This window comes from Mixophyes fleayi, chromosome 3 (genome assembly GCF_038048845.1).
Source record: "Mixophyes fleayi isolate aMixFle1 chromosome 3, aMixFle1.hap1, whole genome shotgun sequence".
Classification (NCBI taxonomy): domain Eukaryota; kingdom Metazoa; phylum Chordata; class Amphibia; order Anura; family Limnodynastidae; genus Mixophyes; species Mixophyes fleayi.
In genome coordinates, this window is record NC_134404.1 from 293,679,888 (window position 1) to 293,703,485 (window position 23,598).

Genomic DNA, 23,598 nt, shown 5'->3' on the forward strand with positions numbered 1-23,598 from the left:
AGGCAGAAGTGCTAACCACATAGCCACCGTGCTGCCCATATAAAATGGGTTATAAAATGAAACCCCTACTCTAAGCACCTTGAAATATAGCATTCATTGTTTTTGATGGAAAGTAGGGAAAATTCACGGCCTTGGTTGACTTTCCATTGTAGCTTTGTTAAAATTAATCAGTGTATTTTACTCTTTTTACTTACCTATATATCAACAATAAATTGTTTAGGTGATGGTAATGATGATGATGGTTTAGGTATGTTTGACTAAGGTTAAAGCACCTGCTGTCTTTATTCTTAAAAGTGGGCAGGGCTAGAACAACCCATAGGCAGTCAGAGCACTAGTACGGTAATAGTAGCTCCTGTCAAAAGCCTGTGGTGTCCATACCATTTGTACCATTTACGGTGCTAAGTACACTGCACCACCTAGAAATCTGGCCCAGTATGTATTTCCTGCTCTGGAAAAGCCAACAAATCATTTTACCTGGCAAAGCAAAGCCAATGAATGTGCGTGTGTAACGGTAGATATGGCAGTGCAAAGGGGGTGGGGTTCTGGGTACCTGTAATACCCCATTGCACTTGCCTATTTTGTTTAGTTGTCCTTTAAAATTGTTGAAAAGGCTATTCTTTGTTTTCATAATTAAAAAGGAAGGCTTTTATACAATTTCTATGGAAACCTGCATTAATCAGAAGGAGTTAGGACCGTTTCTGACTGTGCCCTCAGTTGAGGTATTGGCTGTTGTAAAATACTGTTTTGTTTATGGATGTCAGTTATTCAACAAAGTGCTGTATTATGAATAATCTCTTGCTATAGGCTTTTGGAACGCTCACTGTAAGACAACAGACTTAAACCACTAGAGGCCTTCCACCAACTCACCAGATGTCTAATTAATGCCTGCTGTCAGCTGCTAAAATGTCATTTACGGCTTTTCTCTCTTCCCAGCCACTGTTATAATGATAAAGATTATGCACTGATGTCACTTCGATCCTGGGTTAATGTTGTGGTTGGTAAAATGACTGGCATAGACAGAGTTGCCAAATTTGTGATTGTTTCCGATGATAGAAAAGTACCATATGACCATCTAATTCTTTGTACTGGACAACAATACCAGGTAAGACAATGCATTTGATTCTATTGATAAACTGTGCCAAACATATTTCATTACTAAACATTTGTCTGTGTAATAAAACATAGCCTTTCCTATTTTATGTCGCAGCCCTGAAATTGTTTCTTTTAGATATGTCCATTCTCATTTTCAGGCTGGAAAGAATGCTGTGCTCTTTGCCAATGTATTGCCTGTAGCCATCTATTTTGCTGTATTTACACTTACTTAGAATGCACTGTTTACTTATTGCAAATGCACTTATTGCACTGCAACCGTTAAGACCTGCTCACTAGAGTTCTTCATTAAGTGCTTCTTTCCACATGGAAGCGTAATAGCATTTGCACCATGTAATGCTATGTCACTGTCTCTCTACAGCAACAGGTGAAAAATATTGTGCAACATTAAACCAGGGACATTCACATTGTAGTTTCACAAGGAACAAGTAATCATATATAGGGTAATGAATTATAAGCTGGTAGTCAAAAGAGGACCCACCTAGACTTAGGTGACAAATAAATGAATAAAAGAGGGGGTGGGGACGGAGTTTTTTTTTAATTAAATACTTAATCACGGTGTGCTTGTGTTATTTTAACAGTATTATTTTTCTGCCACACTACAGGCCCCAGTGGGTCCTGTATGCCAGGGCTTTCTGTTGCTTGTAGTTCTACAAGCGGCAGCATACCCAAGCAGTTTTGGACTGCCAGGGCTTGCTGGGGCCAGTAGTGCACCATCCAAAAAAATACTGATAACTTCATTTTAACACTTTGTTACCACCAACACCAACCGGCAAGGGTGTGGGAGGAGCCCTACTGCTTTCAGCATGGGGCTGTTTTTCTTGGGGGGGTGCATTTTTTGCAGACCCAATTCTCCTAGACTGTTCAGCTCTGTGCAGAACAGGCTAGGGCTGTGTGACATGAGTCCACACTTCCCTGTTATAGTGTCACCGGCCCAGCCTGTTATAGCCAAGTGATGTTAGCACCTATTTGCTGGGGGAGCCAATGCTGTTTGTCTCCCTGGAATTACAGCTACCAGCCCAGGCTATGACAGCACTTTTGTAGGAGGGAGGGGTGGGGTGGCTGGCAATCAACATCATCAGCTCCAGGGGTCGAGCACCCACAGTAGATGCGCTTCCTGACAGGCGGGCATATCTGCAGCTGTTGCAATTATATAAACATGGCTGTAGTGTACTTGGCCTCCGTTTACTCGCCCTTTCCCTCCCCTGTTCTGCCTCTCCAGATGCAAGGAGACGCAAGTTAGGAATACACAAAAATCTTATGAATATGAACTTAGGGATATGCATTTTTTGGTGCTCATGTGCAGTATGAAAAGCGTTGTATTCTTAAAAGAAAATGGCCCTTGTGTTTATCTCTAACAGACCGCTTACGCATGACCGCTAATCCCACAGAACACCAAGGGCTAAATTTACTAAGCTGCGGGTTTGAAAAAGTGGGGATGTTGCCTATAGCAACCAATCAGATTCTAGCTATCATTTTGTAGAAGGTACTAAATAAATGAAAGCTAGAATCTGAATCGGTTACTATAGGCAACATCCCCACTTTTTCAAACCCGCAGGTTAGTAAATCTAGCCCCAAGTTGTTCTGTTTGTAAAACGCATAGTCTTCCAAAACGTGTGACACCAGCCTGACATGTCTCCCGGTTTTCCATTCCTTCATTCATTCATTCATTCATTCACAGAATAAGCAGCACCTTGGTAGAATATGGATTATACTTTCTCTCGGTGACGAGGACTGATTTATAATCTGCAGTATGTGAGCTGGAAGACTGTGTGTGATAACAAGTGGGGGTGGATTTACTAGTTAATTATCAAACATTGTAATTGTTGCAAAATATTAACGAAGCGCATTTGGAGAGCAAAATATTGATTAGAAAATAAATGCATGGTGTGATTTGTGACATTTCCTAATTTGCAACAAGTGTATATTACATGTGCTAGAATTATTGACATTAGAAAAGAATTGATAAAGGGGACATATGATCACAGTGTATAAATATATTAAAGTTCTATTTACACCTCTGTAGTTGAAATTTTGAAATCACTTATGCAGCCACATGCTGGTGTAGGGATGTGCCCCACGGAAATCAATTTTAGGGGATTGCAGATCCGTCAGGAAGTGCTCATGGTGGAAGAAGTGAAAACTTCTCTTCGTTGTCCTGGATCACTTCATTCATTAGTTTCATCTTTTTCTGCTTTTATCCAGAATATGCTCGGGGTTAACCTCATGTATAGTATGTTTTACATCAATCCATGAGATTGAGGGGACATCAGAAACGTTTTTGTTACATCTATCAGTTTTGTGTATTTGAATGTATTTATTACACCAACACCTTCTGCGTACTAGTGTGGCCACTGCAAAAGTAAGCCCACTACCTTGATTTAGTTTAGAATATTCTCATTTTTGCAAACGCAAATGATATAACTTGAAGGGCAGATCAGGGATGGGAAGATGCGATCGTACGTAGGCACAGTACAGTAAGGGCATGCCAACGCAGATGCGGCCAATTCAGTTCCTGGGTTTCTCTAAAGTACTCTTTGGTTTCAGACGTATCATTTGCAGCAGCTACAGGGCAGGTGTAAGTGCCGACTGATTGTGATGACTGGCACAGCATTGTCTTTGTTTGGAAAAGTACATGTATGTGTGCTACTAGCTAGCATAGAACATGTGTATGCAAGTAAGATAGACCATAAAAATGTGCATTGTAAATACAGTATGAATTATGAACACATTGACTTAAGTATTTAATGTTAGAAAAATTATAAAAAAAAAATTTAAACCATATTAAACAATATTAATGATTATACAGTTAAAAGTTGCTAATTGTATTTTATAATATCATTTTTTTTATGATCTTATATTGCACATACGCTTAAGCGTATACTGCAGTCTGGTTTTTTTTCTCCACGTATGGCAAGTACTATTTAGGCAGAACCTGCTTACACTCAGGGGTATATTCAATTAGGTTTCTGGTCCGCCGGAACGGGCCGCAAAGTCTATTCGCGGTACCGCAATAACGTGGATTTTCGTGCACACCCCATAGGGTTGCGTAGGAAAATCTGCGTTATTGTGGTACCGTATTACCGACAATACTGCGGAGGTTTCGCGGTAACGCGCGTTACCGCAGACCAGAAACCTAATTGAATATGCCCCTCAGATTGAAATGTAAACGTATCTTGAAATCCACTTGGATTTGAATACGGTTGTAACTACGCACAAGTTCTGTGCTATTTTTTTAAAACATAAATTGCGCGCAAGTTGCGTTCCAGGTTGAATCAGGACCCCTGCGTGTAACTCGTACCTCATGCATCTAATGTATGTATGTAATCTGATGTAGCTGAGAACTGTCCTTTTTCCTGAGCAAATTCATAGCTCTTAAAGGGCAAAAAAACATTTTCTTTGTGCATTTTTCCTCATTTTCTTGTTTTTCAACAAAAACTAGTCAAGTTTTACTGCCGATTAGTCACGGCGAAGCTTGTTGTTTGGGCAGGCAAATGAAACACACCGCCAGTAAACACAGGAACAAAACACATTCTGTAACTGTATAAAACAAAAAAAAGATTGCAAACATATCTCGTGTGGCAGATTGAATAAACATTGATATGGTTTGCTAGCAACCAAAGTTGCTTAAACAATGTTTTTGATAGCGCATATCAAGCTTATTGACCCATTATGTTTGTTTACAGTAAGCTTTTACTGCCTACACACATCTGGACTTTTGTGAGAAAAGAACAGCAAGCATGTTTTTCACATAATATAACATAAATAATTGTGTAAAAACATGTACAGTCACAGGGCTGTTTATGCATTTCAGGGTTGTTTTCTGCTTCAGCCTTTGTTATGTTGCTCCCACTTGACTTAATGCATAGCTATGAATGCAAGCGCTGTCTGCGTCTTACACATTAGATGCCTCGACAGTCACTTCCTTGTATAAGCAGCAAAGTAGTCACACACAACACGCATTAATGGGAGAAGTTGTTTACCGGCGGTTTTATTCATGTTTCAGTTATGTTAAAATATCCATTTCAGTGTAGCTGATTTGTTATTATCTTGCACAGATGCAATTTTTCATAGTCTGTTTTTCATTGTTTTTGTTATGTCTTCATGGTAGAAGCACAGTTGTTATCTCTAACGCTTCTTCCCCATCTTAAGGGCTATTTATTAAGCCAGTGGCGCACGCAGGGGGGGTTTCTGAGTCTCTAGAAACCCCCCTTCCCTGCGCTAACTAAGTGGCCACTGTCCTATACAGCAGCCGCGGCGCTGTCAAAGAAGCGTCCGCGGCGGTGCTGTAGTGTATACAGCACCGCCGCGGACGCTTCTTAGACAGCGCCGCGGCTGCTGTATAGGACAGCGCTGGCGAAACTGAGCTGCTGCGCATGCGCAGCAGCTCTCTCTCTGGTTCTTTTTTTTTTGTTGGTTTTTTTGGGGTCGGGGGGAAACCCCCCCCCCCCCCCCCCCCCCGACAATCCTCCGTGCGCCCCTGTAAGCGATGAAGTGTTTTTCTCCACCAATTATTATATTTTTACCTTCTAAAATTGTAAATTACGGTTTAGATTACACTCCTCTATATTTTCCCTGGAAACGCACACTGAAGTCAATTATAAGTATGTGAAATTATGATTTCAATGAAAAATACATAGAAAGATTCTACTTCTTCAGATCTTGTGCAAACATTTACTCTCAGTGGAGCTTGCTTTATTCCAATTTATTCCACCTTTATTCCTACTGAAATGTCACTTTTGCTTTGATTGCAATTTCAATTACAAAAGATTTTAATTTGGATTTTTTTCATTACGCTGCTTATTTTCAACCAGACTTCATCTTTGCAAAAGAGCCTTTCACTGGTTTATAAATAACTAAAGCTAAAGTGCATTATTTTAGTAAAGTCAATTGTAAAATTTACACTGATTATTAAATATGCCCCTTAGGGCTGACAAACGCCAATCAAACGCAAACATGTTTGACATCCAGTTGTTAAATGGCATTTTTACTTGCATTCAGTGGGTCATTGGAAGTTGCCTAGGCTTTCACAATGTGTTTACTGCAAGCGACATATGCTTTTATTGTGTAACCCAGCACAGTGGCTAAGTGGTTAGCACTTCTGCCTTACAACACTGGGGTCATGAGTTCAATTCCCGACCATGACCTTATCTGTGAGGAGTTTGTATGTTCTCCCCGTGTTTGCGTGGGTTTCCTCCGGGTGCTCCGGTTTCCTCCCACACACCTAAAAACATACTAGTAGGTTAATTGACTGCTAACAAATTGACCTTAGTCTGTCGGTCTGTGTGTGTTAGGGGATTTAGACTGTAAGCCCCAATGGGGCAGGGACTGATGTGAGTGAGTTCTCTGTACAGCGCTGCGGAATCAGTGGTGCTATATAAATAGGGATGATGATGATGAGATTGACCAAAGCTTGTTTGGATGCACTTTATTGAAAACTGTAAATAATTTGAATATTAATGTACCCCATACCTACGTAAAAAATTCTCAATAAAAATGTATTGATAAAAAAAAGAACTGTAAGTAATGACGATATTTTGTTTTCCTATGGTATAAATATGTAGGTCCCTTGTCCAAGTGGAGTTGACATCAGCAAGCTCTTGACTAACCGAGAGGCACCAGAATGCTCCAAGCAGATGTATAAAGGCAACATTCCTTTAAACCTATTTACCCTACACGATGTTGAGGACTGCTTAAAGGCAATGGATTGGATAAAAGACAGTGTAATAAAGGAACAGGGTAAGAAAGAACTCTAGCATCCATTCCCTCTTTCCCAAACTGCATTTTCAATGAGTACTATTCTTTCTTCATATTAAGAATAAAATTAACATCTAATTAATAGTAACAAAATGTTTCATTTGTCATGTCCTTTTGTCTTGTCTTATGTTTATTGAAAGCATGTTGTGTGTTTTTTCTAGAAGGGGGAGGGAAATAATCAGCATATGTACCAGTAAGAAATAAAGGCTTGATGCAGTTCAATTATATATAATTACCCTGCAACAAAAAAAACCTGAAAGTTGTGAAAGCAATGTATGGCTAAACTCATTAGCTAACTAATTAAAGAATAATTTGATTAACTAGTGTGCTTTGCAATTATGTGAAAAAAAATATGTATCATTATGAACTCTAAAAGCACTGCAGAGGAAAGATGGCCAATTTAGAAAGTAATTTCCAAAGTATTTAAAATCATTTTTATAATGTCTTTTTTGGCTTGAAGTCATCTACTCTAATGAAGGGACAAATAGTAAATGTGAGTAATTTATGATTCATTGTTTACCTAGAATTAGCTAAAAAATGCCCTTGTTGTTCACCTGCTTTACTATGATTCACTTCTTTTTATGTCTGATAAATTGTTAAACCTCTATTTAATTAATAGGGGAACATGTGCAATATGTCTAATACAGGCTCTAATGAGTTTATCATAGATAAATAAGTTATTTATGGATAATAATGTGTACACACTAAACATGTTTTGCAAGATGTGTGCTCTTCATCTGTCATAACCATCGTCTGAAAATACCGTGACCCTGGACACTCCATAGAGATCTATGGACATTGCCGGTGGTGAGTGCACACACGCAAGATTGGAACAACATGGTCCCATCGATGAACAAGATTTTTAGTCTGGTTTAAAAAAAAATAACGGTACAATGTGCTTTAGAACGATAATCGTTCATTGTTGGAGCGTACACACTAATGCGATATCGGACCGAATGGACGTTTATCGTTTGATTGGCCCGATGATCGGCTGAAAAACCTGTAGTGTGTACCCAGCCTAACTGTGTTTCTCCAGTGTCCTAATTTGAATCTCACAAAAGGTGGACTCAGGTTCCATGAGTACAGTCACACTAGTACAATTAGAGAATAAAATGGTGCTTGTGATATAAAACCAAAATATTTCCTTACTGTATAAAATTAAAACTATTACTACAATACATCCGCACAAATAATTATTGCAGCTGATTCCTATAGAATGTATTTTTTTCTCACAGTTCCATATTATCTACCTTTAAAATTTATATGAAAAACAAAAAATAAAAAAATAAAAACATATTATAGTGCAATCAATCTTAATTATTAACAATTAATTCTTTATAATGAAGAAAATGTGAGCCAAAGAAATGGCTCACAAATACAAGTGGACTTTTCAGACAGAGAACCGCGTCCTTGTGTAAACATAAAGCATATTTTCAGGTGCTCTCTGAGAAATCCTATAAAACATTTCACACACACAAAATTGCCACCTGTAATAAAGACAGTCCTGAAGGTAAATTTATCAAACTGCGGGTTTGAAAAAGTGGAGATGTTTTACATATCCACAAATAACCTTACACTATCACGCTTTCTCTTTTTTACAGTATCATCTTTAATTTGCATACTAATAATATGCAAATATATCATAGTCGCGCATTACCTTTTCACAGATACATATTACATTTTTAATTATTTTTCCTAAGTTGGTAATAACATGGGGCCTGATTCATTAAGGATCTTAACTTAGGAAACTTCTTATTTCAGTCTCCTGGACAAAACCATGTTACAATGCAAGGGGTGCAAATTAGTATTCTGTTTTGCACATAAGTTAAATACTGACTGTTTTTTCATGTAGCACACAAATATCAACTTTAAATGTCAGTGTACAAATAAGTATTTGTGTGCTACATGAAAAAACAGTCAATATTTAACTTATGTGCAAAACAGAATACTAATTTGCACCCCTTCCATTGTAACATGGTTTTGTCCAGGAGACTGAAATAAGAAGTTTCTTAAGTTAAGATCCTTAATGAATCAGGCCCATGATTTTCAAATCATTATGGATTAGTTACTAAAAAAATCAAAAGTGAAAATGTTCAGTAAACTATAGTAGTCTATTTGATCATTCTAGAGCAGATGTGATTGCTATGGGGTTCTGTTCATTTGCACATTTGCAATAAATGAGACCCATTTTAAATAATGTAAATATTCTGGGGGTAATAAAGTATCATAAGACTTTGGGGTTGAATTCACTGTGCTGCTAATGACTGGTACTGGCTGAGGTTTAAGTCTAAAGGAATGTCCAGTCTTCAGTAGGAACAAGGGACAAACGTAACCCAAAGGGCAGGCCGGGCAGCACAGGTACAATGTCAAGGTCAGGCTAACAAGCGACCATCAGCAGACATGAACCTGATCTGTGGAAGCATGTTGTGCACTATAGATAGAAGAACAGAGGAGCAGGTGCATAAAGCAGAATGGGAACACATTCTATTATGGGAGGAGAGTCGTTTAGGGGCAGGAGTGCAAGCAGAGCAGTAAGCGACATAAAGCTTAGCTTTCAGCCCATCTGTAATAAGTGTACTTGAAAAATTCTAGGCCAACTTCCTATTCACTGTAAAATACCTTATCAGAACCATGCAGATACTTGTTGGAATAGTCTGATACTTTTTAGATATAAGTAATCCATTGTCCTGCACAGAAACTGATAAATATGTTTATCATTTTGGTGCTCCCAATTTTAGTTGTAAATATGGCGCCCAAAGATATATTTACAGATTTTTCTTTTTTGCTTCTTTAATCTGTTTAACCTTTTTGTTGTTTGTATATTACTTTGTCTCTGAAATGAAATCCCTTAATATCATAGTAGTCAGTTAAATCAGACTTTATAACGTAGTACGTATAGGAAAGACTTTGCATACTGTTGAACTATGGCCAAAGTGTCTCTCTGAAGACCCAACACAAACAACTATCTTTGACTCTTCAAATAGTGGTGATAAGTCTCTTTTTATTGAATATTATTGATCAAGAACTTTCAATCCCCCTTTGTGTAGTAAAAGATATTTGTTAGCTTGCGGTTTCAGAGAAACCGAGTTCTTCAGTTAGCTTCAAAGCTTCTTGATCAAATAACTGTTTAGTTAGAAAATTACTGTATCATATACTGCTGTAGATGTCATTGCGATATACAGTGATACAGGGATTTATTGTTCATATACAGGGGATATAATAAGCATACACATACACATACTTACTGAAATTTCAGGTGTTTGTGACATCAAACCTGAAATCAAGATAAATCATGTCAAACCGTTTCCACTTTTAATGCAACCTTGCGACCAACACAATTCAAGTGATAAACAAATAGACAATTTTAAGAAAAAAAAGGAAGTGAAAAAACCCATACTGAACATGTGTAGAATGCAGGAGATTGGTGTCACATGCAGTGAGTGACCAGTTCCTGCCAGAAATTCCTGCAGCTCCTTTTAATGTAGCCATATGCCTCTTGGTAGCCTCCCTGATGAGTTTTCTCCTTGACCATGGCTATCCCAGTAGGGTGCCACCAAGTAAGCGTCAAGGAAATGCTACAGGATTCCAGATGACAAACTGGGCAGCGCTCTGTCTCTTCAGAACCTCCCCTCACAATCCACTACATATAAGTATTGAAATCATTCCTCACTCATCTAGAGAATCCTGATTTACAACACGCGGTAATGGTGAAGGGACAGGCTGATTAGAATGCCAGCTGCTCTCCTAGTTTAATACTTACCCAGAGAAGTGGGGTGTGAGAGGTGATTTTCAGCATAAGATTTCTTTTATTGTCAATTTAAATAACCTATGCACCAGTGGTATGTCTTTTTTTTTTAACTAGCCCAATGCTTAATGTTACCTCAATATACTTTAAAACTCCATTATGTACTATTCACAGGTTTTTGTGCCTTAAACTAATTATCAGCTCGTGAAACTAGTAATGTAGGCGATCTATTTGGGAGACTCTTCGTAGCATTCTTTTACTTTTTGTAGTGTGTAGTATTTATCTTACTTTTATTAGTAGGAATGTGAGTACATGCAGTGTATATAAATGAAGCTTTGTCTTGAACAAAGGTAAACATGGTTATTTTTTTAAATAATTAGTAAATGGCATTATACATTTTTCTTTAATGAGGTACAGGATCGTCAGTCTTTAAATATAATGTACATTCCAGACATGAATGCCAACAGTAATGAATGTATATTCTTTGCATTAGTTTAGGATACCCTGACATGGCCTAAGCTGGGTAATCATAATCAGGCCACTTGAACATTCTTAATTAATAAATACTTTGTTTGGCCTTTGCAATGCTTTTGAAAACATGTTTACATATTCTGATCACACATATTTGTCTAGATGCTGGAAGGTGATGTGTCCAGTATTTAGCCCTAAAACATATATCATACTAGTGCTTTCACATCTATCTTTCTGCTTTTCTTTCATTGATTTCTTCTCCTATTATTTCCCTTTTTCATTGATTTCACTCTTTTCCTTATCTCACTTCCTTTCCACTTTTTTTCTTCTTTAATTTTCCATCTCTTGTATGAATTGTTCTTCCACTTTTCATGTCCTTCTGTTCATTCATTTATTTTTATTTTCTTCTTCCTTTCTCTCCATTCTCTTCAGTGCCTTGGCCATATCCCACTTCCCTCCATCCCTTCCCTGCCTTGGCCCTACCCCACTTCCCTCCATCTCTTCCCTGCCCTGGCCCTACCCCACTTCCCTTCATTCTCTTCCCTGGCCCTACCCCACTTCCCTTTATTCTCTTCCCTGCCCTGGCCCTACCCCACTTCCCTCCATCTCTTCCCTGCCCTGGCCCTACCCCACTTCTCTCCATCCCTTCCCTGCCCTGACCCTACCCCACTTCCCTCCATTCTCATCCCTGCCTTGGCCCTACCCCACTTCCCTCCATCCTCTTCCCTGCCTTGACCCTACCCCACTTCCCTCCAACCTCTTCCCTGCCTTGGCCCTACCCAACTTCCCTCCATCTCTTCCCTGCTTTGGCCCTAACCGACTTCCCCCCATCTTTTGCCTTCCTCAACTAGTCCTATTTGTTTTCTCCTTAATTTTCCTCAGTTCTATTCCTTAACCTTGCATTTCTAGTACTTTTGCTTTGTTTTTCTTTCTTCTTGTAATTCCTCTTTCTTCCTTACTTTCCCTTTCCTCTCTTCTGTTTCTCCTGATTCCATCTCAAGCCTTAATTCCCAGTTTTTACCCTTCTTTTCCAATTCATTGCCTATTTATTTTCTCCTTTTTTCCCTTAATTCCATTGTCGTCTTCACCACATCCTACCATAATTTTCCATTCCTTACCATTGCAAATAGGATTTATGTTTCACATCAACACTGTCAATCAGGGTCATTCTTTTAATTAGTAGTTGCCTGGCATATTTGTAAAATTCAGCATTGTTTTCCTGCTTTGAAAGTAGATTGCTGGCCACTGTAATAATTGTTTTTATGAATCTATTCACCAGTATGCTAGGTGACACCTGTAATTGTTATGTAGTTGTTGAGATTAAAATTAATAATAATCTTTTTGTCTTCAGCTGTCAGGAAGCCTGCCAATATTAGAAAGAAAGCTCTTTCCTAAATATGTAGCACTTATTATAATATTAGATCCTATTTTAGCTCTCATTTACCAGCTGCTTAATTATACAGTGTATATAGTATTAATTATAGTATTTATTTATCTGTATGGCTTGTAATTTGTAATTTCCCCTAAACATGTTTTTTGAGTTGTCCTAAAGAATTCCTTACTCTTCTGATAAAAAATAACTTTACATTTTCACTGAAATTGCAAAAATATATTTACGTTTACTGGCATGGTTTGGATGCAAAAGAAAATGAATAGGCTGTTTATTGTTATACAGTAAAGAGTCAAAAGGGTATATTTACTAAACTGCGGGTTTGAAAAAGTGGAGATGTTGAATATAGCAACCAATCAGATTCAATCTGTCATTTTGTACTAAATAAATGATAACTAGAATCTGATTGGTTGCTATAGGCAATATCCCCAATTTTGCAAACCAGCAGTTTAGTAAATATACCCCACAGTCTTTCTCTAATGAGTCATAATGGGCGTATTTTGTTGGGTGCACAGACATTGATATCGCCTGAGATATCATCATCATCACCATTTATTTTTATAGCGCCACCTATTCTGCAGTGTTGTATAGAGAATATTTGTCATTCACACTAGTCCCCTCCCCATTGGGGCTTACAGTCTAAATTCCCTAACACACACACACACACACACACACTCTAGAGCGCAGATGATTGCTTTCATACTGTGCTTCTCACTGCACTCAAATATTGCAATTCATAGAGTGTCAGGGTGGTGGGTGTCATCTCAGATGGTAAGGAGAAAGGACACTTGTAGGTTAATTGGCTGATATTAAAAATTTACCTTACTTGCTCTCTCTCTCTCTCTGCATGTGGTAGGACATTTAGGGCTAGATTTACTAAGCTATGGGTTTGAAAAAGTGGGGATGTTGCCTATAGCAACCAATCAGATTCTAGCTGTCATTTTGTAGAATGTATTAAATAAATGAAAGCTAGAATCTGATTGGTTGCTATAGGCAACATCCCCACTTTTTCAAATAAATGAGTTGTCATTGGTAAATAGCAATATTAACATTTGTCCTTAAAAGGGTTAATGCTCCTTATTCAGGAAATAGTAGTTTTAGAACCTTTTAATTTTGGTCTCTAAAGAAAGGGCATGTCATTATGTGTCTTATCATTTTTGTACTGCATAAAATAACAGAAAACAAATAATCTTTTTAAACTGTATCATCTTGTTCTCCTGGAGGGTCCAGTGCACATGCACTCCCGAACGGTTCCAGAACGGTGTCATCTTGTAGTGATTTTTCTCATATTTCTGTGACCTGTATAAAGCACTTGTCCTAAAGCCTTGTGTTTTCATGTGGTCAAATAACTCCTCAATGACTTCTAATACCCATATTATTTAGAGATGTAGGGCCTGATTCATTACTGATCTTATCTTCTGCAGAAGTTGCGATGAGTATTTTAAAAAGAAACTGGGAGATAAGAAATTCGCAACAGCCCCAGCTTTTGGCGGAGCTGAGGGAGGAGATAATTAGATGTGAGTTCTCTATTACTCGCATAAAATACAGTAATACACATACTTGCTTTAGTTTGACCATTAGTTTAAATATTAACATTTATTTCTAAACACAATTTCAGTAATCAAATGAGAAACAAAATAAAAACTGTAAACTGTAAACACAAACTCCTTTTTAAAAAAAACAAAAAAAAAAAAAGGGGGACACAAATTTCAAATACAAACACATGCATGTTGGTTTTATGGTTAGAGGTGTTGCAAGGCAGGTCATGTCTTTATCTGTTTAACATATTAGAGATCAACCGTAGGCCATTTTGAAACAAAATATTACTTGACTGTATGTACTTTCATGCTGTAAAATCTATATTTTTAATGCCTTAGCTGTAACACGGGTCTCCCAATAACCTAAAAGGAATAACATTGTTAACTATAGATTCTTACATACTGCAAAAGGCAACTTCTTCATGTCTTGATTTTGCTCCATTTTGCTCCTTGCCACATCTCCTTTGTGCTCCAGCTGACAACTGGGTCATAAGGTCTGTTGGAATAAATTACAAACATTTAGCTATTTACTAAAATGGTGTCTGTTTCTCACTTATCCTCAAAATTAAAGAGAATGTCAGGTATCTCCGTTAGAAAACATTGACAAATCAGTGCCTTAAAATCAATAAACTGAAAACACTTACTTCATGTACTTTATCTGGGCTGAAAAGGACATTCACATAGTGAGTCAGATATATGATTAACACAGGCTATGCTTGATTACTGAATATTTTTCAGGTGAGGCAGACATGTCCCAGGTAAGGTCTGGTAGGACATCAATGAAAACCTTTAGTTTGGTCTATTTTAACCTAAAATCTAACAATCAAGCTTCTTCGTCCCAAATAACATGAATACTGTTTTATCAAAAAGTTTGTTTTGAGCTATCCAGTGCCCACCTGGGAGAAATCAGATTGCAGCACATGGTTAATGTCAGAAAGTTTGAGCTGTTCGCATACCTATGGTTAGCAGCCGATCTACAGACTGTTGGTAGGTCATTTATAAATACAGAAATCAATAGCGGCTCCAGAACAAAACCTTGAGTGAATTCTTAGTGTCAGGATTCTGAGTATGAATACTATGGAGAATTGTGGTAGTGAAAAGAGAATGGCTTTATTATAGAACACGGATCACACAGATAATAAATAGGTGCAGTTAATGTAAGCATAGTCCTTAGAAGCAGCAGGTACACGACAGCAGGATTACCAGTTATAGCTTGGAAACTGCAGATGCTGGACACACAATGGTTGAAATGCAGATACAGGTGTCAGGATAACCAGGTTAGCAGAGAAGCTGAAGCAGGAAAGACTAATGTCCAGTTATACAGATGAAGTACAGACACAAGGAGACAATTACCAGGTTAGCCAGGAGGCACAAGGCAAACCAGAGTCCAGAAGCCGGAAGAGCCACAATATACCAGGTAGTAAGCAGGAACAAGGCCAAATGAAACTGGAGTATGGGTTACAATAGAAGGTGCAAAACATGGGATCAAAGCAGAAGTCAAATGCCAGAGAGACTTCAGGATCCAAACAGAGATACCAGCAGTAGCAAGGACAATTGATGAACTAACTCAGATTGCTGGGAAAAACAGTCTCTTAAAGGCCAGACACAGGTGATCAGGATCCAGGGGTAATGATGAAGGCTTAGCTCCCTGCAGGCAGGATCAGACGAAGGCAGTGCGGCATCTGGGGAGGAGATACTGAAATGCAGCCTGAGGCAGATTGTGACCCTTAGGTAACATCTAGGTGGCTAGAGATGAACACATTATGGGAATTCCCTGATAAATTGGAGTGAACCCATTTTAGTGTTCCAAGAACTGAAATCAAAGTTTTCTTCACAATATAGTGTGATCAATAGTATCAAAAGCTTTTTCAAAATCTAAGAATAATGCAAAAGTCAATTGTCCATGTTCCGTTCCACACAGAATGATATTGGTAACTTTTAATAGCACTGTTACTGTGGAATGGGTTGGTCGAAAGCCAGATTGAAACGGACCAATGAGAATTTGTTATTTGTATAAGCTGCTGATTTGGGAATAAACACATTCTTCTGTGACTTTGGCTAATATAGGCAGTTGAGAGATAGGTCTAATAATAATGAGTAATCATCACTGCAGAACAGGGCATTGCTGGCCAACAATAACTTGTTCTAGTACTCACATTATAAGCTGTGTTGACTTTATTGCAGAATAGTCACAGAAGGTCCCCTCATGCTTAGCGAGTGGCACAAGTTGACAGTTGGAGCAGCTCTGTCCTCTGCATTACAGGCAAATGTCTGGTACTATGTGCTGCTTGGTGGTAGTCAGCATATTGATGCTGACTACACCGACAACACTTACCCTGACATCTTCAGTCCATGACGACTGTTCTATGAACCAACTTCAACCAATTCAGATGAAGGAAGACTCCGGCACGACTTGATGATATCAGTGACATAGGCAACGCAGTTATCGCTGCTTTTAAGGGGGTAATGTAAGTATGCGGCCATGTATAATGTACAACCTTTTCTAACGTACATTGTAAATACCCGCATACTTACATTGCCCCCTTAAAAGCAGCGATAACAGCGTTGCCTATGTCACTGATATCATCAAGTCGCGCCGGCGTCTTCCTGCATCGGGATTGGTTGAAGTCGGATCAGTCATGGATCCTCGTCAGGAAGCAGCCGTCCGGACTGAAGATGTCGGAGTAAGTGTTGCCGGTGTAGTCAGCACCGTTATGCGGTACCCCACCTGTGCTGCTAGCTTTGTTGATAACCTGACAATGAAGTGGGAAACAAGAGAGGACATAAATCAGATGTGGACTGTTAACACCCCCTGTTCAGGAAGAGAAAGCCTTATAGGCAGCCTAAGTAAATTTGGGGATGGTCCCTTCACAAAAGCAGTTGTCATTTTCAAGGTCACTGTGTGAGGAGCTGGATGACTGCCACAATTTCTGGTCATTACTAGTAGAATATGTCTCTAAATGATCCAATCAGGTTTGAGAGCTGCATGTAATAACAGCCATTTAGCCAATATGAAGGTATGTTTATGCCACTACTTTTGTGCATCAGTAGGACTTCAGCAATTTTCCTTGCATTGAAAATGTAACAAGATGACAAAATAGAGTTTAGTAAGGAGGCAATAGGTTCAGCAATGAAGAGGACACTGAAGCATATGAACTTTGACTGAAACTGGTTAGGTCCACATAGTGTGGCTGAATTAGATACAGATAACACTCAGAACATACCTAGGGAAAAGACACATGTATTGGGCAGCACATTGGCCTAGTGGTTAGCGCTTCTGCCTCACAGCACTGGGGTCATGAGTTCGATTCCCATGGCCTAATCTGTGTGGAGTTTGTATGTTCTCCCTGTGTTTGCGGGGGTTTCCTCCGGGTGCTCCGGTTTCCTCCCACACTCCAAAAACATACTGGTAGGTTAATTGGCTGCTATCAAATTTGACCCTAGTCTCTCCCTGTCTGTCTCCCTCTCTGTCTGTCTGTCTGTCTCTATCTGTGTCTGTGTGTCTGTCTATATTAGGGAATTTAGGCTGTAAGCTCCAGTGGGGCAGGGACTGATGTGAATGAGTTCTCTGTACAGCGCTGCGGAATTAGTGGCGCTATATAAATAAATGATGATGATGATGAAATAAAAACATGTTTACAAACATATATTCAGCCGGGTGCATCTCAAGATGCATCCAGCTCAAAAACAGTTGCATTTGCGTCAGACATACGTAAGCCGTAACAAGCGTATATAGAAAGCTTAGAAATAGCATAGATATCTGACATGACAGTTAGTAGTAAATGCTAATGCTGCATTACCCTATTCATATACAATATAATAATATAATGGAGTTTTATATATACAAGTGAGACAGTGTTACTAATGAATAAAAAAAAAACACATTTTCAATATAAAATGTAATTAAATATATAAACACATTAATACAAACATCTGTTGTTTTCCTCTTTAAATTCAAATGGGAATCTTCATTATAAATAGAAATGTCAATGAATGAATTATTTTTTGGCTGTCTTTTAATACTATGTCATGTTTTATTATTGTGTTTGTTCCCAATTGTAAAGCACTGTGGAGTATGCTGACGTTATATAAATAAATGTTAATAAATAAGTACAGATGCTAGTTGGCGTTGCTGATAGTCATCATCATCATCATTATTGCATATCGCTGGGTAAAGCGACATTATAATTCAATGAACACAACTGGCTCTACTCGGCCTACGCTTGACCGCACCTATTGCCTTTCCAGACTTTTTCAAGACTTGCTGTGTCTTCATGAAAATGATCAGGGTAGTATTGGGCTTTTGCTATTCATGTTTGCATATTGCACGCAGTCCACATTTACCTGCAGTCATATAAATCTCTGTGGAAATTAGACCATAGATATAAGGAGTCACTCCAGGGAAAGGGGGGGGGGGGGGTGTTCATTCTGGGAATTGATGCTGGAAGCTGTAGGGTGGCTGGTGGTTCTACCAATGCAATACATCGGCAGATCCATAGGTTGTCAAGTCTGGACAGCCAGGTGACTAACTCCTTAAGCTAGTGGGGTAAGGGACAGATAATATGGTAAACCTGCCTGGCATTTATTTACTGTGTGTACATAATAATCTAGTGATTGTTTTTATTACAATAAATGTATTGCTTTACTTTCTAACTGCATATGCCTGAGTGACTAATAAGAACCTTAGAAGGTACTGGGTAGGCTTCCCTGGTCTAGGAAGGCATCTGTGGGTGGCCAGCCAGGGTGAAGTGGGTAGAATTGGGCCAAAAAACCCAGTATCTTCACAATTGAGCTAGGACCTGAAGATAGATTCCAGTCTATGAGTGAATGAGTTGGGAAATTTGTTGGTTTAGATTTAGAGATTTGAATTGGGCACACAATTTGTTGGTTTTAGGGTCACAACAATGCAGTTTAAAGTTATCAAGAACCAACAACTCACTTCTGTATTAGAAGAAACAATGCTATCAAGAAACATGTCAGTTGGGAGAGGTTTTAGGGGGGTTTATAAATGGCAACAATAAAGATGGGATTAGAGAAGGGAAGTGAAGAGAAACTTATCAGCTAATTTATTCATTAAGCACAGGAGTTTCTATAAAATAAACCATGTAATCATCTACATAGAATGAAAATGACTCTCCTTTCTTAGTCCTGTCTTCCCTAAAATATATTTCTCTGAATATACATAATTGGCAGTTTTAGTGCTCAGCCGTGTTTCTGTAAGATTTTTGGGGTTATGCAAAGCGCACCAGTCTCTTGATTCATCCAGTTTAGGTAATAGACTATGAATATATACATGGATCTCAGAAAGTCCCTTTGGGAGTGTGAAATGGTCAAGGGCCAGGATTAGCTTCAATATCACCTGCTGGGAACAGCAACAGGATGAATAGAAATTTAAGGGATTGTTTGTGTTTTGTGAATGAGACACATTCCCATTCAGAAGACACAAATGTGTCTTGTTGCTACATCTGTTGGACTTATGGTTAGATAGGGGCTTGTTTTTAGTACTCGTCAACCAACTAGAATGTACAAATCATTTCATTAAACCAGGATGAATAACTACATAAAGGGCCTGATTAAACGTAAAAATTTGACTATTGTGTACACGCAAAGATGCATCTGTGCACTTATGATTCTGTGGATGTAATTTATGTTGCATGTTTCTTAAAATACATTCAACTTTAAATTAGCTTTTGTAGCATAATTAACTTGGATTCTTGCACCAGGCCTATGGGAATCTCAAACATACGCCTGTCACGGGCACTAGGAGTCTTTGCCCAGGATATCACCAGATGATGTACTTACCAGAGTAATATAGCTGGTACTATGGTTCTCTGGTAGCAGGGTGACAACGGAACAGGAGAATCAGCAGATGGTGAGAGAATGCTCAAAGAAAGTCTATGACTAGCAGCAACTGGTAATGAGTAGATGAATGTACACGAGGAACCAGATGGACAAGTAAACGTGAGGAGAGTCAGTGGTCTGCGTACAGCAAGTTGTACCACTGCTATAGTGAGGAGGAATGTCCAGGAGTAGCGAGGAGGTAGTGAGAGTCAGTGGTCTGCGTATAGCAAGTTGTACCACTGTCTATAGTGAAGGAATGGATTCCAGGTGCAAGTAGGTAACTGGGAAGTCAGTGGTCTGCGTATAGCAAGTTGTACCACTGCTTATGTGAGAGGATACTAGAAACTGGTGTCACAGGGAAACAGGAGTCAGTGGTCTGCGTCAGCAAGTTGTACCACTGCTATATATATGTGAGGAGGGGCACGAGGAGATGAATGTAATGCAGAGGATACAAGGGCACACGGAACTTGATCCCACGATGATATCCACAATACAATAATAACTGACAAGCGCTGCTTGAAGTATACAAAGTCACTAGAGCGATCCAGGTAATAGGACACAAAGTCAATAGTCACAATAGCTTCAGTAGATAGAAGACTCCGGAGATGAACACAACACAGTCCAGACGGATATGCAATACAAAAGCAAAGTCAATGGAAGGTATGCATACCGCGGTTCAGGAGAGCAGGCTGTGAGACGTGCAGGGATACCTGAACGGCTGAACGCCGGCAGGAGGAGAAACCACTGGAGGATGGAAGCGGTAATCAGGTTGGTGCAGCGCACGGCAGGTAACCAGTATCAACGGAGCAATACTCAGGAAGCAGTAGTAAGTAAAACTGGAAACATGATGAACACGGGAGAGTTGAGGCTGTCTGGTATCCGGTAGTAGTAGCGGAGGCAGCGGAGGGAGGACACGCTGAACACGGGAGAGTAGAGGCTGTCTGGAATCCGGTAGAAGAAGCAGATAGGAATCAGTGGAGAGCTGACACGATGAACACAGGAGAGTTGAGGCGGACAGGAATCCGGCAGCAGTAGCAGATAGAAATCAGCTGAGTGCAGGCACGATGAACACAGGAGAGTTGAGGCGGACCTGAATCCGGCAGCAGTAGCAGATAGGAATCAGCTGAGTGCAGGCACGATGAACACAGGAGAGTTGAAGTGGTCTGGAAACCACAAACGTAGTAGACAGGAATCAGCTGGAGCTGAATACACGAGGAAACACAGGAACACCTTCAGAGGCTCATGGGGAATGAGACTCCAAGATCAGGCAACCAGGTAATGATCACAGGTGGTTTAAATAGGGAGGGTTGCCTGATCATCCAATCAATTAAAAGCAACAGGTACTGAAGGTTTAATAAGGGCTGCACATGCGCAGACCCTCAGGATGGAGGACGGCCACGGTTCCTGAACACAGGAGAAATGGCACTCACAGTCCGGTGAGTGACAATGCCTCAAAAAAGTGTATCTTAAAGATACATGTAAGTCTATTGTATGCTTCTAAAAGCAGCACTTTTACCTTGGCTTTTCTTTGTGTTAAGTGTTACGGCTTTCCTGAATCTCGTATAAACTTTTAGAACAGATACTGTAGCAGAGGTCTTCACCTATAGCAGCCGCCTTTCTCATAGAGATGTATATTCTCACAGGTACTCGGATACCCCCATGACATTTAGAGTAGCTTATATTGAGGAATAGGTAGCGAGCAGTAGGAGACTGGAGCTTTACACAAGGGTGACCACGAGAACCAACCAGAGCCAGACCTGGGGTCAAAAAGTCAGAAGTAGACAGGGAGAGTCTTGATTCAAGCCAGGTCAGGGGCTAGTAGTGAGCAAGGGTAGTCCTGGTAACAGAGCCAAAGGGTCAAGGGGAGGCAGTGAACGCAAAGGGTCCAGAAACAAGCCAAAAGGTCAGGTATCAGGTGATAAAACAGCAGAATGCAGATTCAGAGCAGGCAGAACAATTGCAAGGCAAAGGGCGCTATAATCATCAGGGAGGCTAAGCCCTTCCTGCCTTTTAAACATTGACAGACCAGTCAGAAGGGGAAACGAGTGTATCCCCGTGAACACATGCAGTCTCAATCGCGGGCCCCAGCTGCCTATCAAACTGCCAGGGTAGAAGTATTCCTGATTGGCTGGGCAACAGCCGGGACTGAAGCGAGGTGGCCTCAGGTAGGACACGAGCCATCGCTGTTAGTATGGCGGCTTGTGACAAAGTCGTAAGTTGTTGTACTAAGAGATTTTTCGGCCAACATATTCTTGCTGTTATTCTTATTATCTTGTACCAGCTTTTTCACAGTAACATTGTGATAACGACCTGTACACACATATATATATATATATATATATATATATATATATATATATATATATATATATATATATATATATGTATGTATGTATATATATGTATATTTCCTCTTCATTCAAGTATGTTAATAGATTCTGTTGTAGTAACTTATACATTTATAAATTAAAAAAAAATGGTGTGCTTTATTTAAGGGATGTGGTTAACTTGTATCTCCACGCCTAAACAATACTGAACCTATGCTTGTACATCCCCTATCCACCCCTCCAAGTGCAAGGGGCCACAAGTTACATCCAATTCTAAATCCGGGCCAAAGTATACAGATGAGGAAAGCTATATAATGTACAGTTACAGAAAATGATGTAACAATACAAATAAAATATACAGCTGGTAACATTTTCCTAATGCAGATTATACAAGAGAATAAGTGAGAGAATACGCAAGATGGCTGTTCAGAGGTTTGGTGTAAAAGGATAGATTCAAGGATACATGGGTTGTGAACAGTACTTTTAAGAGCATATGTGGAGTGGAGATATAGATACACAAATACAAGGAACCCAAAGGAGAGTGCTGTAATGTGTCCTCTTATGGATGTGTTTTAAGGTAAAGATCTCAGCTGTTCTTCACCTCCTGTTTAACTCCTGAATAACTCTTACTATACTAATGTTATTGTTGACTGCTCTTAACATCGCACATAAAAGATAACAATAAAAAAAACTTAAGAGAAAAAACACACAATACAGCTTTAGCTCTCATGGATTATTCATAGGTTTGTTTTAGGAACAGAGCTGCACAAAGCCGTTGCTGTCCATCAGTCAAAGCCATGCCAATCACTTGGCTTAGGGTTTGTAATTAGATCCCCGAAACTCCCTTGTGTTCAGTGTGTTTACAATCCTAGACACTACCTTGCCTTTTCCTACTGATTTTTCAGAAGTTATTTGCTTTATATTTGTAAGAAGAAAACGATACTATCTGTATACCATTTTGGGTGGAGTTTTGATCTTACTACCAGATGACACTTAGATCTATTTGAGCCTGAGGAAATTACTGAAGACACTCATTTCTCAGTCTTGGCTAAATTATGCCTTTTTTCTTTCTGTGAAATGTTGCTAATACATGTTTTTAAATCTCAAGCCACTTCTGAAACAGTAATGCATGTCCTCGTCAATCAGTTGATTGCTGTCACCTTGTGCTTCTTCCTGCAATGACTGCAGAGCACTAGTGATCTGCACCTTGCTAGAGGAATAATCTGGTCTACTCCATTTCTGTAACTATATTTTCTAACTAAATGAACCCTGTCCATATTTAAGACAAAACTGTAGTCCCAGCACTAACATAGTTTTCACCAGTGTCCACCATTTGCTTCTAGTCTCCCATAAACTGTATATCTCCTGTTACCTAATTCATATTGTGTGATCTTTGACATGCTGTACTTTTATCTATGG

At 39.2% G+C, this 23,598-nt stretch overlaps 1 protein-coding gene across 1 annotated transcript in view; it reads left to right on the forward strand.

Moving 5' to 3' along the window:
- The window catches only part of CFAP61 (cilia and flagella associated protein 61), a 228,483-nt gene that overhangs the window by 122,712 nt on the left and 82,173 nt on the right, over positions 1–23,598 (forward strand). Inside the window, exons 20-21 of the mRNA XM_075203834.1 lie at positions 934–1,102; positions 6,675–6,849. Of these exons, the coding sequence (XP_075059935.1) occupies positions 934–1,102; positions 6,675–6,849 (344 nt within the window). The remainder of the gene's footprint in view (positions 1–933; positions 1,103–6,674; positions 6,850–23,598) is intronic.